The 15,397-nt window shown below is 43.8% G+C and overlaps 1 protein-coding gene across 1 annotated transcript in view; it reads left to right on the top strand.

Moving 5' to 3' along the window:
- Positions 1-448: 448 nt before the first annotated feature.
- The window catches only part of DNAH5 (dynein axonemal heavy chain 5), a 276,356-nt gene continuing 261,407 nt past the window's right edge, over positions 449-15,397 (top strand). The window contains exon 1 of the mRNA XM_060092732.1: positions 449-526. Coding sequence (XP_059948715.1) covers positions 515-526 — 12 coding nt within the window. The 5' untranslated portion in view covers positions 449-514. The remainder of the gene's footprint in view (positions 527-15,397) is intronic.

Raw genomic sequence — 15,397 nt, 5'->3', positions numbered from 1 at the left:
AAGGACCCAACGAGAGGAACCAAAGTATGAGTCAAGCCTGTGGGAAGATGTGCGAATTAAAGTTGAAACATTGTAAATCTCATTTTGAAAACTTTTCTCCCGAAGCTAGAAACATAAAATTCAGAAGAGACACTCCAAACAAGGGGACTTGGCTGATGCTAGCAGGAACATTCAGCTCAGAGCCAACCGAAACTGGACGGAAAGCAGCCAAGAAATGGCATCTGGGGCTCGGCAGCCGAAACCTCTGGATTTCCGCTCTCCGGGAGCCGGCGGCGAGCTCGCTGCGGCGTAAGCGCCTCTGGACCCCCGAGCCCGGGGAGGCGCTGGAGCACCCAGAGAGGGAGGCGGGAACCCGGTCCAGGCGGAGCAAAGCTCGTCGCCACGGCGACCGCCTGAGCCGCAAACAGCCCGGTGAGCGGAGCGAGAAGCAGCCCGAGCGGACGCCGGGGAGCAGCGCGGGCCGGCTGGCCCCCAACCCGTGGCGTGTCCCCGCGGAGCGCCGGAGGGCAGCGCCATGGACAAGCTGGTACTGTGCGCGCTCGCTCCGCGCGGCTCCCACGCTCGGCCCGCCCCGCCACGGCACATGCGGGGCCTCCCAGCTGCGGGTTGCTCGCGGCTCCAGGGGGTCCGCGCACGGGCGGGGCGGGCTTCGGTTGCGGGCATCAGCTTCAAGGCGTGGGTCCTGAAAGCTCCTTCGTGAGCCTGAGGGGCTAGAGTTGCCGGGTTTTGAGTTTGGCGTGTTTTGCTCAGGAGGCCAGGGCACTCATAAAATACAAAAGCCTAGGTTCAGGGACCACCTCTCCCCTTTATCTTCAACTTGCTGCGGAAAGGCCACTAGTGGGCTGCGTCGTGGACCCAAGCAACCCTTGACCCATAGCGAGCATCAAATAGGTCCAGGTGCGGCGGAGGCAGCTCTTGTGGGAAGTTGTTGGCTGTAACTAGCTCTCATTAGCCCTTGGGTTTGGACAAAAGCCAGTGTTTAGTCTCCTAGGAGAGAGGGAGAGGGGTGAGGTGCAGAGGAAGCCCCACTGGGCAGTTTCCTGGTGTCTTTTACTTTTGCCTGAGTGCACAGCAGGTGAGGAAAGGTCCGGAAACGAACTCTGTGCATTTAAATCAGCTTTCGCTTCATTTGGCTTTGCTCGCTCTCTTAAATGAATATTGTGGAGTGGAAAAAAAAAATCCAGGTACTTGTTTTTGCATTTATCTCCAAAAGTGATTCCTGCTCTTTGGAATTCAGGGAACGTCTAGGAGACTAAAGTTTTTTCTGCAAACAAGAAACTAGAGACACGGAGGGGCTTTTGTACGCAGGAGGGCCCGGCAAGGTCCTACTCAGTTTCAATATGGATTTCTGTGGTTACATTATACATTTTATCATTTACACTATCTATAACTACATTACTATAGGAATATATTATGCTAATCAATAAAATGCATCCTGTCATGATTTAATAAACATAAATTGTATTACTAACTTAATTAAGAGCAATGTATATAGTTTATATATATAATACTTCAACATTTTCCTCCCCTCTGTAGATATTTACCTTGCAGAAAATAACCTGTTTTATTCTTGTGAGCATCTTGCTATGGTAGACTGATATTAATATTCTTATTTTCATATAACATGTCATAAATACTTGGAATTTCCAATATATCTACTTTGTGTTTCATTAAGACAAATACTCGTTAGTTCACTTTAATCTTTTTAGTGACTCTTTTACCCATTTTCCGTCCAGAAAAACAGACCCTGAAATGACAGATGGCATTGCAACTGCTAATACCTATAAACCAATGTCTTTTTTGAATTCCTTAATTTAAAATCCATATGTTATATAATCTTACATAAATTTATCAAGTTTAACCCTGTAAGAATATAAAAATACGGCTATTAGCTTTATAGCGTATTCTTATGTCTTATTAATTATGCCCACTTTAAGGCTGAAAAAAGTAGGCCACTAAAATAATATCATTCCAATTTTATAAAAATAAAAAAAGGTATGTGAATATGTATAGAAAACAGACTAAAAGGACATATACCAAAATATTGATCTCTGGTTGGTGGCATTAAAGAGAATTTTAGTTTTCTTTTTTTCCCTTTATTTAAATTTCTTTCATAATGAATATACATATGGTAAATCTATAAATATTTATATATTTCAATATAAATTATCGGTATATATTTAAATTATATAGTTAAGTAAAATGCAAATATATATATATATATATATATATATATATATATATATATATATATACTCCCTGATGGCTTTCAGGGGAGGGTTTTTAAAGGCAACGTTTGGGGTGAGGGATACAGTTCATGGATTTTCTTCTGATTGGTTGGTGGTGAGGTAACAGGGGATCTTAATCATCTTAATCATCAGCCTTCTGGTTCCAACCAGTGTGGGATCTGCGTGCTTGCGGTCAGCACGTAGCCACCGTCCTCCACTTGTAGTCACCATCCTCCATCCTCCTCCACCTCCACCTTAGTTTCTGCAGAACAATTCAAAGATACGTGTCAGATGGTTATGAATATCCCTTGAGGAGGAACAGGACTCTGTTTTAGGTATCATTACTTTTCTTGCTTGACTGCTTTTCCTTTGTTTCTGCATTCCCTCACTTCCCTAATCAGTAACTGCTTAAGTCTGCTCTTTGGAACTCAGGAAGGTCTAGGAGACTAAAGCCTTTTCTACAAACAAGAATTGGGGGACACGGAGGGTCTTTTGTACCCAGAAGGGCCCCACAAGTTCCTGCCCAGTTTCAATATGGATTTCTGTGGTTACATTATTCAGGAAAAATCAAAGCAAGTGGACACTGAGACATATAAATTGTTACAGCTGGGAAATGTGATGGCCGTGGAGCTTTCAATTCCCTAGGGAGGGTAGAGGACGCTGTTCATCTCCCTTGTCTCAGGCTAATATAGCATTAGAAAAAGGCTGCTATGAATAGGGCTATTTCGAGGAATTGGTTCCCGCTGCAGGAGAAATGTCAGGAGGAAGTTTACCTGTTACATTTTCTCTTTTAGTCCTGCTAAGCTCTTTCCTGGCACTGAGCACCAAGGCTGTTTATTTATACCTCTCTGCTGTTTGCATTTGGCTTTACTCTTTGTAGCCTTACTTTTAACAAACAGACAGAAAAAGGGCGGAACAACTGCTCACTCCTTTCTTTGTTTATGAATAAAAATCAAGAGCTTCAGCTCAAGAGTAAACTGCCCACCAGGGATATTTTGGTTTCCCAGGCTATTGCATGACACTCCTGGGACGAGGTCAGCCTTCAGGATGATGCTTGGATCCAGGTGTCCCCTCCCCTCAGGGCCAGGCCCACCCCATCACCAGGTCCCATGGGGGGTTTGTTGGTTAGAATCTGAATGAATGCTTTCTTTCCGTATGAACTCGTCTCAAGAGAAAATGCTTCGAGAGTCAGGCTGGGGTAGGAAAGACAGAATTAGAGGAAACTTGAGCGGTTTGGTTCAATTCAAAACACATTGCCTTAAGTACCTACTGTATTTGGAGTACTGTGGAAGGGCTCTGGGGAATTTGACTTTCTTTTCTGTCTCCATTTCCCCCCCCCCCCACTTTGTTCCTTCTTCTCTTCTTGCTTCTCTCCTCCTTCCTCCCTCCCTTCCCCTACTTCCCCTCCTACAGTATGTATCGCATGCTTTCCTGTGGACCCTTTTCTCAAACTGCCCTTGATGATTTTGAAGTACCCCTAACACTCACTACACAATTAATGATTATTCTCCCCTTTTCTTTGGGGACCAGATGAGGTGAACAGATTGTGACTGCTGGTTTTGAGGAACTTGGGTAAGTGATTTGGGCCTGTCTTGCAGGAGGTGGATTATACATCCTGAGAAAGGCGGGTGAACATGTGATGCTTGTCAGATTCCTCACAAAGTTTAGGCCTGCCCAGAGGTTAGGCTATTTTCATGAGGCCGTTTAGAGAAAGCCTGCCATTGATCCTACCCCAGATGGGGTGGTAGAATTATGATAGGGTTCCCATGGGCCAACATTTCTGCCCCAAGGGAGATAATATGAAGAGTCAGAATGTCTTCCTTTCTTGAAGCAGCCTCCAGGTTGGGCCAACAGGGCTTGGCTGTGGGATGTGGGTGAAGCCTCCTGCACCCATCCCCAAGGGAGTGGTCATAGACTTCCTTGGACTGCTTGGGCATTGGAATAAATTAAAAAATCTTCCTTTTGGAGGTCTGAAAGCTGGGTGGGCCACTTCTGAACATTGTTTAGCTTATTTGGGTAAAGACTAAGAGTTTGTGACGCATTGGTGTCCTGGGGTGTCCATGTTATTGCTCATGACAAAGAAGCAAAGCAAGGCCTAGCCCAGAGGGAGCAGTCATCCCCGACTCTGGCAGCCTTCCCAGAAGAGGGTCGACCAAGTGTCACGGGCTGTGTTGGGGACTCAGGAGACGTCTTGGCAGAAAGGTGGCTGTTACCTTTCAGATAAGGACCAGCTGGGCCAGGAGGAAACTTGACTTAGATTTGACATGCCTGCTTCACAATAAATGATGTTTCGATAGCCACTAAGCAGCAATATTCGAAGCATTTCCTTTCAGATGAGAGTGGAAGCTCTGGAAATTTGGAGGTTCTGCTGGTTACCTGCACGTCAGGTCACCCCCAAACTTAGTCACTTGAAATAGCAACAATCGTATTATCTCTTCCAATTTCTGTGGGTCAGGAAGCCAGGAATGGGCTCAGCTGGGTGGTTCTGGCTTGAGGGTCCCTCCTATGGCGTTTGGGGCGCTGGTGTAGCCAGGACTGGACAGGCATCTCTCTCTCTTCCTGTGTCTTAGGTCAGACACGGCTGGTTTGAGACATGGCTCCGCCTGGTCTGTCTGTCTGAATAGGCTTCCTCACAGCAAGGCGGTCTCAGGGAAGCTGGCTGCTTTCATAGTGGCCGAGAGCATCCAAGAGGAGAATTCCAGAGACCAAGGTGGAAGCTGCATCACCTTTATGACCTAAACACGGGAGTTACTTCTGCTGTGGTTAAAACAGTCACAACTTCTTCCCTCCTCATTTTGAGGGTGGAGACCCCACCTCTCAATGGGAAGAATGCCCACCTCTCATAAGGACACCAGTTTTATTGGACTAGGGCCCATCCCAATGACCTGGTCTTAACTTGGTACAATTTGCAAGGACCCTATATCCAAATAAGATCACATCCTGAGGTCTTGGGGGACTTCAACATACCCTTTTTGGGAGGGACACACTTCAACACATAACAGTGATAAAATGCATCAGTCTGTTATTAGTAATTTCCCTTTTAGTATGAATTCTTATTTTTTTCTTTAAAATAAATAGTTTTAAATTTAAGAAGTAGTCAATAGTCGTGGAGAATAAAGAAAAAACCCCTCAAATGACATAAACAATTTAAAGCATGTCTTTATCCCAGTCCTGTCCACTAGCTCCCTCACTGGAAGCAGTCATGGCAGTAGTTGTTTTCGATGTCCCCTGAGAACCTTCCATGCACCTCAATGTTTTCATCTATAAAATGGGAATATTGCCTTCCTCACAAGATAACGTTTAGAATGAAATGAGTTAGTAAATGTAAAATACAGTGTGTGAGAAGGCACTTAATAAATGTTATTCATTTTCCCAGCTTAGTGAGGATAGTCTAGAAGTGGTTTACAGTGAAACTAATGAAGGTTAGGTTTCAGGCCCCCCACCTGCACGGGGAGGACCCAGGAATGTGTTCAATGGATGTACGTTTTTGTACAATTTGCAGAAGTAAGATATCTTAACTGCCATTGGTGAAGAACTGAGTAAGTCTCTTTCCATTTTAACTTCACCTTCATTCAACTTGTCCTGTTCTTGGGTGAAGTTGGAATGGCAACAGGCATTTTTAAGATGCAAGGGGAAGCTGAGTTGAGAAAACATTTCCTGTAGGTTTGGGGGGATATATCAAACAGCTAGCACAAATATATTTTGCTGCATGTCTCTGCTATGCATTCCTTCTGCTGTGTCCACTTGGCCAGATTCATGACCTAAAGGTCCAGAGCTGGGGTCATGTTCAATGTGAAGGTGTTCTGTGGCGCCCAGCTTGGAAGGATGGGCTCCATGGAGGAGAAACCAGGTTTGATATGGATGAGCCAGAAGCCAGTCTAGGAAAAACACTTAATCACCAAATGTGCCCAAAGCAGAGGATTGGGTTCTCATCAGTGTCTGTTCAAAAATGCAAATCCTTTTCTGTCATGACTGTTCTTGAAAATGTAATAATATAATTGTAAACACAGTATACATTTTTTTCCTTTATGATAGAAATTATGCAAAATAGAGTTGATCAAAATTCCTGTGTTTGTAGGGTACAAACCTGTGAACTGTAAATAGCCTGTAAATACATCTGTCTGGGAACTTGCATGTTTTGAGTACCCCGTTTCTCCATAATAAAAGACAAATTTCAATCATCCCTGCTGCAGGAAGGACTAAATCATCTTTGTATTCACTCTATAGAAGACATTGCAAAGTTTTTGTAAGAAGAGATCAAAGAGTTTTCGGCCAAAACCATATCTCTATCTATCTCTATGTATACCTATTTTGACATAAAAGTCTTCCAGGAAATTAATAAAATAGTCTGTTATTTATTTCCTGGCTTTTGTGTTACCAGCCTTAAAAAATTTGTAATTTGTTATATTTTATTTTTTCTTTCTAGGTAAATATTCACTTTAATGCCTAATTTTGTGTTTATAATTCTGTTTTCTCTTTCTTAATGTGGGACCCCCAATTTGAGTAAACCTCAGACCCCACTAAATTGAGATCCACCCCACACTGGCCTAAGTAAGTGCTACAATGGGTTCCTTGGGAGCTCTTGGCTCTGGTGGAGGATGGGCGGGGAGAAGGAGAGAGGAGGTGGAAAGAAGGAAGGAAGGAAGGGGCTAAAGACTAATTTTACCTTTGTCCCAGTTTTCGCTGGGGCTGGCTTTGGTGGTGGGGCATCGGGCATCATTTGTTAAATGAACCTACTGTATAGCACAGGTGACTCTGCTCAATATTATGTAACAACCTGAATGGGAAAACAATTTGAAAAAGCATACATGTATATGTATAACTGAATCACTTTGCTACACACCTGAAACTCACATAGCATTGTTAATCAACTAGACTCCAATATAAAATAAAAAGTTAAAAAAAGAGCATGTTACATGTGCTGTGCTCTACAAGGCAATGTGGCGGATGTAAAAGAAACTGAAGGTACGGGTCTTTGTCCTCAGTGGCGGATGTAAAAGAAACTGAAGGTACGGGTCTTTGTTCTCAAAAAGGTTTAACCCTCTCATTGGGAAGACAAGCATGCCAAACACTGCTGAAAATCCTAAACAAGTTAAAATGAAAACCGACTCAGCAAAAGATGCATGTGGTTACTCGAAATGCATGAAGAGCACGGGGGAATCAGTGTGGGCAAAGCCTGAAACTGGCCTCCATCAGCCACTCCAAGTCTTGTCTGAGGACAAGCGTGCGACCGGGAGGTCCTGGCATGTGGTCAGCCTACCTGCATTGATACAGGTTCGCTGCCACTCCTGTGTGATGGACAGATGCTGCTGAAGATGGATGGTGACAATGAACCTGCACAGCTGTTCCAAGTGAACCTAAGGAGGCGAACAGCTAGCCAGGCAGGGAGAAGAGATGTTCCAGGCGAAGCGGTAAGGGCAACAGACAGACGGATTAGGTGAGCAGCAGTCTTGGAGCAACGAGGCGGAGCTGGGCAAAGAGCTCTCAAACGAGGTCCTTGCTCCCCAACTAGGTTACGGCTCCTTTTCCATTGAAGTTTATAAGTGGCGAAGACTGTCAGCCCTATGGTGGCTCCTTTCAGTAATGACGAAGAATGGTTAAGCTTATTTTCCGTGTCATAGCAGACTTGGATTATACGTAGTTGTTGTGTCTGGGGTTAGGTATCTTTTCATGTTTGTAATGCCTAATGAGTCATTTTACAACAGGATACTACTCTTCTGTCTTTCTTCATGATACGACTATTTTGCTGAAGTGTCTTATAGTCATGATTTTAAAGGTCTGCCTTTTTTTAATGTATGCTATTATTTCGACCATTTCAGAATGGATGATAGTACTTTTCCAGTAAGGCCAGTGTACATAATTAATTATATCAATGGTGGAATTTCTTTTGAGGGAGAAAATTGTCTTTGTTTGGGAAAAACAAACTCTTGTTAAGTCACTAGAGATAGGAGATGAGACCTGAGGGCAAAGCCAGAACAACCCAGGAGAGGGGCTTACAGCAGGCTCACTGTCTGGGTGGGTGAGAGGTGGAGGAGAGATGGAGGCTGGACGAAGGCTGGGGGATGCCTGCAGATGGGGGCTGGGTCAAGTGCAGTGGAAGAGTCATGGGAAAATCCCCCAGGCGAGGGATGAGCAGAGAGCCTTGAGAGAATGCCCGGGGTTCATTGGGAAACTGTCTTCCCCCTTTTGCTCTATGGGGTCTGCTCTATTCACAAGCTACTTTGTTGTTTCCTAGAATTTGAGCAATGGGCTGCATTGTACATCTGGACCCCTAGAGGAAGGACCTCAGAGCTGGGGTTATCTTGAGCCCTTCAGCCCCTTGGGGGTCTACTGAAGTCTTGAAAAGGGCATGGAATGGGTGCTCGGCCAGGTTCATCTAGACCTCAAGAGGCTAGGGCATCACAGCTGGCTTCTGGGTACCTTACTGCATGGGGGTGTGACTGTTAATTAGCAGAGCTGATTCCAGAACCACCCATGCAGCAAATCTCTTTTTGTAGGCATGCTCATGCTTTTCAAGCTTTTTTTGAGGATGGACTATAGGATTCATTTTATTTTTGCCCTTATGCTATTAGGGGAAATTTCCACCTATGTCAGTCCGTGTCTAGCCCAATGCTGAGTAGATTCGGCAATTATAAAGGTTTATTAACTGAGTAGTCTTTTCATGAGACTAAACTCTATGTCATCTCTATTTTGTTACCGTCACAGTTGATAATAAAGTGGGTGGAATATTTGATTTTCTTTTTGCTGAGAAGATTCATCTCAGAACGCTTGGGTATTTAGTATCCCTTTCCCAGGCTTACAGAGACCTAGAAGCTTAAAAATGAGAAACCCCGCCCAGTCCCTTCATTTACCTTGAAAATATGTTCCACCTGCTTAAAGAGAAAATTTAGAGTAATGAAAGCACAGCCTATTTAACTAATTTAAGAACCTGTTGTAGCATCTGCATCATGGTTATATTTGTTCATTAACTTCGTAATGACTTTGGGACCTAATTTTATCTTTGTTAGAATTCTAGATTTCCATTTTAAAGCTAAGCATGTGTAGACAGACACCACTAAGGAAAAAAGTAGGCGCCCACTGGCCCTTCATTTGAGGACCTTAATCATGCCCTCTGTTTGTGACTCCCCATTTCCCTATCATTGGCTTATATACACTTTAAGGGTGTTAATGAATAACAGAAATAGATTTCCACTTCTCCAAAAAGAGCTTTGGTGTTTCTGGGATAATTAAGCCATCTGAAGAAGTAACTGGATCATTACCTAGCGGCCTCCATAGTGATAGTTGGTTTAGGAGAGGTTGGTTAAGTTTCATCCTGGGAGTTGTAGTTATGTTTTGGTAACTATGTAGTAATATATGCCCAGTGAGCTAATATTTTAAATTTACCATAAAGATTTAAAAATGGCTAATAATGTATTCTTACCTTCTTGATCTCCTTTTAGTACTGGGAAATAACATTAGATGGCAGTGGAAGACCGATGACTTGGCAGTTCTTTATTAAGTATGTTACATAAGTCCAGCTCCATTACAAGGGAATCCCCCCAGATAGAGGATAGAGAGATGTATTCTTGCAGTGGCATTTCTTCAAAATAGATGTTTAAAGTCAAGTTTTAAGGTCACTGGCACCAAAGAAATCAAACAGGGCCTAGCACGTGGTCAGTAAATGAATAAGTATAAAGAGGTTAGGTTAAATATTCATCTGTTTTGGACAAAGTCTTAAGAGCAAAGATAGGTGCAAATGATCTTTTAAAACAGTGATACAGAGCTTCCCTGGTGGTGCAGTGGTTGGGAATCCGCCTGCCAATGCAGGGGACATGGGTTCGATCCCTGGTCCGGGAAGATCCCACATGCCGTGGAGCAACTAAGCCCATGCGCCACAACTACTGAGCCTGCGCTTTAGAGCCCGTGAGCCACAACTACTGAAGCCCACGTGCCTAGAGCCCGTGCTCCACAGCGAGAGAAGCCACTGCAATGAGAAGCCCGCGCACCACAACGAAGAGTAGCCTCCGCTCACTGCAACTAGGGAAAGCCCGTGAGCAGCAACGAAGACCCAACGCAGCCAGAAATAAAAAGATAAATAAATAAATAAATAAATTAAAAAAACCCCCAAAAAACCAGTGATAAAGAAATTCTGAAAAGAGATATCATGGGTTTTCCTTCATTCTCACCTTTATCTCCATCCTCCTCTGGATTTCTTAAATGTGCTATGTGCAATTCTATGGGTAATCTGGGAATTGGGTGGATTTTTTTTTTTTTTTTTTTTTTTTGCTGTACGCAGGCCTTTCACTGTTGTGGCCTCTCCCGTTGCGGAGCACAGGCTCCAGACGCGCAGGCTCAGCGGCCATGGCTCACGGGCCCAGCCGCTCCACAGCATGTGGGATCTTCCCGGACTGGGGCACGAACCCGTGTCCCCTGCATCGGCAGGCGGACTCTCAACCACTGCGCCACCAGGGAAGCCCGGATTTTTTATTTTTGGTCTCGATGCACGGCTTGTGGCTTGCGGAATCTTAGTTCCCCGACCAAGGACTGAACCGCTGCCCCCTGTAGTGGAAGTGCAGAGTCCTAACCACTGGACCGCCAGGGAATTCCCTGGGTGGATTTTTCTGATTGAGGTCTGATGGACATGGTGGGAGTAGTGTGTTCGTTGGGGGAGAGTGGGGGTAATCAGTCATCTTGTGCAGAACATTGGGGCTTTGGAGAATTCCAGGCTCTTCACAGCTGCTTAGTTTAGCTCAGCAATTCCTGTTCCTGCAGCTCAAGTAGCAACCACCACCCAGCCGATCTTTGGTGGATGCAGACCAGACAAACCGTTCGTTCAGTGGAGTAGAGAGTTCCTTTGAACAAGTATTTGCAAACAACTTAATCCTTGACTACTTAAAAAATACCTGTTTCCTGGAAGCTAGGTACCTGGGTGAGCTGAATGGACAAATGAACATCTGTTGCATTCCTTGGGGGTTTGTTACGCTACCTTGCAGCTTCTGGGGCTTGGGTCTTCATCACCTGAACAGCACTTGCTTTCTTTATAGTAGGATTACTTTTTAACAAAGTCTGTTAATTCCTGCTCTGTGTACTGGAGGATATTGCAGTGAAATAAAGGATTTTGCTGAATGCTTGTTACATATAACACTCAAACTTCTTTACCAGATTTAATCCTGACTGTTTTTAGAGATAAGGACCCATTCACCACTTTTTTCAGATGATATTTGCCTGAAGTCTGCACCTAGAGACAGAGCATAAGAAAGAAACAGTTTTCTTCTTGTGTTTAGGCTTTGTGAGTTTCAGCATAGGTTTGTGACCCCTTCCTCGCCATGTCAACCACAGCAGTAGAAAAACGAAGAGCTCTCGCATCCTGCCCGTCTCTTTTCTGTCTTCTCCTTCCCCTCCTTTCTCTCACCCTCTTCTTCATCCCTTCAGGATTCTTCGTGCTCCCGTTTCCTCCCCTCCACCTCCGCCTCTCCCCCTTTCCTTCCTCTCCTCCAAAGCCCATGAAAAGCATGCATCTAGGGGAAAGGGAACAGTTCAGGCGAGCGAGCGCTTTCCCTTCTTACACAGAGCCCAGCAGAGCAGGCTCCCAACTGGCTGGTTGGTTTTGGCGGCAAGATGTCATTGGTTCATTTTCAGACCTTGGTCTTGAGGAAGACAAACTTAAAGAGTGTGAACTCATATTTAAGGTTTGCCATAGTTTCAGCTTCGGTATTATGCCTTTTCCCCCTGTTTTACAGGTTGGTTTTCTTTTACATGGTTCCAAAAAAAAAAAAAAAAAATGATGACTTTCGTGCTGGTCAGGTTGAGGCATGCTCTGGAGAGGCAAAGTCCAGACTTGTTTGGGGTAGAGAGGTAAATCCAGCCCCTGGACGCCGGTTGTGCTCTGAGAGGGGAGCTGCCAGCACGAAGTATTCAGAAAAGAAAATGAAGAGCCTCTTGTTTAAGACAGTTTACTTGCATGATTCTGAATTCCTGCCGTGAATTTATTCAGGATTAGCCACTTCAATGTTATCTGTTTTTCTCAGTGTATATTTTTCCTTTTAGATTCACTTTGTTATACAGCAGAAACTAACACAACATTGTAAAGCGATTATACTCCAGTAAAGATGTTTAAAAAAAACAGTTTTCTTTTAAAAATAAAATTTTAGAGGCATTAAATGGTTTAAAAAAAATTTTTTTTAAAAGCAAACGTGTATTGTTCCCTTGGGGCAAACAGCTTCCTCCCTTTCTTCTTTGCTTCCTTCCTTTTTTTTTTTTTTTTAATCCTCTCTCTCTCTTTCTTTTTAAAATTAGTTTAACAACACAGAATCTGGAGCCAGATTTCCTGGGTCTGAACCCTAGCTCCAGCACTCATTAGCTGTGTAACCTCCAGTAGGTAACTTGACTTCCCTGTGCATCAGTGTTTTTTTTTTTTGCGGTACGCGGGCCTCTCACGGTTGTGGCCTCTCCCGTTGCGGAGCACAGGCTCCGGACGCGCAGGCTCAGCGGCCATGGCTCACGGGCCCAGCCGCTCCGCGCCATGTGGGATCTTCCCGGACCGGGGCACGAACCCGCGTCCCCTGCATCGGCAGGCAGACTCTCAACCACTGTGCCACCAGGGAAGCCCTGCATCAATGTTTTAACCTGTAAAAATGGGGAAAGTAACAGTAACTACTTCATAAGTAAGTTGTGAGGATCTGGTGAGTTGTTATTTATAAAGTGCTTAGAACAGGGCCAGGTAGAGAGTAATGCTAGTAATTAAAATAAAAATAAGATGGAGGTAAACCTAGGAAGTACAGAGAAGCAAAACAAACCCCATAAAAATAATTAAGCCAACCTCTCAGTCTCAGAAGTAATCACTGTCAATAGTCTCTCCTGTCCCCACATACATGTATATGTAATTTATTTCTAATTAAAAAAACCTTTTTACAAAAATTGATTCATACTCTTTCAGAGCCCTATTTCTTTTCATTTTATGACACATCATAAACATATCTCAATTTCACTAAAATGCCTCTTTTTTTTTGCGGTACGCGGGCCTCTCACTGTTGTGGCCTCTCCCGTTGTGGAGCACAGGCTCCGGACGCGCAGGCTCAGCGGCCATGGCTCACGGGCCCAGCCGCTCCGCGGCATGTGGGATCCTCCCGGACCGGGGCACGAACCTGTGTCCCCTGTATCGGCAGGTGGACTCTCAACCACTGCGCTACCGGGGAAGCCCTAAAATGCCTCTTGAACGTGATTTTTCATGGCTGTCGAATTCCATCGTATACCTCTACAGTAAGTTATTTTACGAATCTCTTATTATGAAGCTGGGAAGATTTTTGTCATAAACTATTTCCCACATTAATAATTAAAAAAAATATGCTGTTGTTATCACAATATCCCTATGCCTCTGCCCCCATCTGCAGGCATCACGTCCTCCACTCACTTTCACGCCCTGCTCCCAGCACTATCTATCTTCTCAGGCCTCCATTTTCCCTGGCTTCATTTGAGAAATGCTCTTTAGGAGATTTTTTTTGGTTATCAAAACACCTTATTTAAACAGCAGACACCTAATGGATGAAGATGTGGTATATATGTATACAATGGAATATTAGCCATAAAAAAGACTGAAATAATGCCACTTGCTGCAGCGTGAATGGACCTAGAGATGATCATACTAAGGGAAGTAAGTCAGAAAGAGAAAGACAAATATATGATATCACTTATATGTGGAATCCAATAAAAAAATACAAATTAACTTATTTACAAGATAGAAGCAGGTTTATATGTATAGAAAACAAACTTATGGTTACTAAAGGGGAAATGTTAGGAGGAGGGATAAATCAGGAGCTTGGGATGAACACACACACAGTACAAAATATAAGATAGATGCCTAACAAGGACCTACTGTAGAGCACAGGGAACTCTACTCAATATTCTGTGATAAGCTCTGTGAGAAAAGAATCTAAAAAAGAGTGAATACATGTATATGTTTAACTGAATCACTTTTCTGTACAACTGAAACTAACAACATTGTAGATCAACTATACTCCAATAAAATTAAAATATTAAAAAGAGCCCCAGCAAACACCGATACCCCTTCAAAGTAAAGTAAAACAAAGCCAAAGCCCTCATCAAACACTATAATAATGCCTCCCTCCAGAGTAGGAAGCTAATGGAGCAGTAGGAAAAAAGTACAGCCCCTGGACAACTAAAATGTTCTCTATACTCTATGTTTATCCTACTTTTGTATTATCTATAATAAAACAATTCTCAACTTTTAAAATTTAGACAGTTCTTACATTCTCAGGTTATTGCGAGTAGATCTTTATTTGTCAAATAGCAAAGTCTTAACAACCAGAATAAGGGCAGAGGCAAGCCTTGAGTGTCTCTTTTAGGGAAAGAATCCAAGGGATGGTGAAGCTCTCCATCTAGTGGCTGCCCAGGAAGTGGCTTCCTTGAATCTGGCCTTTTTCAGTTCTGGTTTCTGTGTAACAGGCTTACCACGACGTGTTCATTTTTCTCCAGGCAAAGTAGTTATTATTTGAGAAGTCCCATTGAAGCATCTCATTAAATTCGCTCATATTTGGTATATAATGTGGCACTAAACTTAGTTCATTTGCTGATAGGATCTTTCCCTTCATTCTCTTGTGTAAATCGATTGCTGATCTGTTACTACAGCAACGCTCCGTGTAACCCACTTACAGGGGGATGAATTGCTTCATGTCTCGTGTCCAGTTACTGTAGTATCCTATTGCATTTTCAGTTACTGAAAAGGAAACTAGCCAGGAATTTTACGTCTCTACCATGTTCAGCTTCTAACTTGACCATAGACCTCATATAAATCAAGAACATCTTGGAATGAGTTCCCTAAAAAAGCAGAGCCGGGGCATGGATTTGTGTTACCAATTTGTTAGGAGTGCAATCCCAGGAAAGCAAGCATTGAGGGGAAACAGGAGTGAGGTAGGGAAGGAGGGAAAGCCAATAGGAGGGTGTGTTATTTAGCCGGATGCTTCCAGGTAGCCGTCTGGTGGGACTCTTCGCCACGAGGCCGCTGGGAGCCTGAGGCTGGCCACGCAGCAGGAGGGGGAAGGGAGAACTTGCCTCGTGTTGCGCTTTCCCACTGGTGAACATTTGCTTCATTGACATTAATTAATTCCCTTTTTCTTCTGGTTGTGCATCATGGGTGACAAGCAGATTCCAGGTGTCTTGTGGCAACAGGGAAA

Source organism: Mesoplodon densirostris, chromosome 3 (genome assembly GCF_025265405.1).
Source record: "Mesoplodon densirostris isolate mMesDen1 chromosome 3, mMesDen1 primary haplotype, whole genome shotgun sequence".
Lineage (NCBI taxonomy): Eukaryota > Metazoa > Chordata > Mammalia > Artiodactyla > Ziphiidae > Mesoplodon > Mesoplodon densirostris.
The sequence above is the reverse complement of the archived record's forward strand: the minus strand, read 5'-3'. Positions and strand labels throughout refer to the sequence as shown.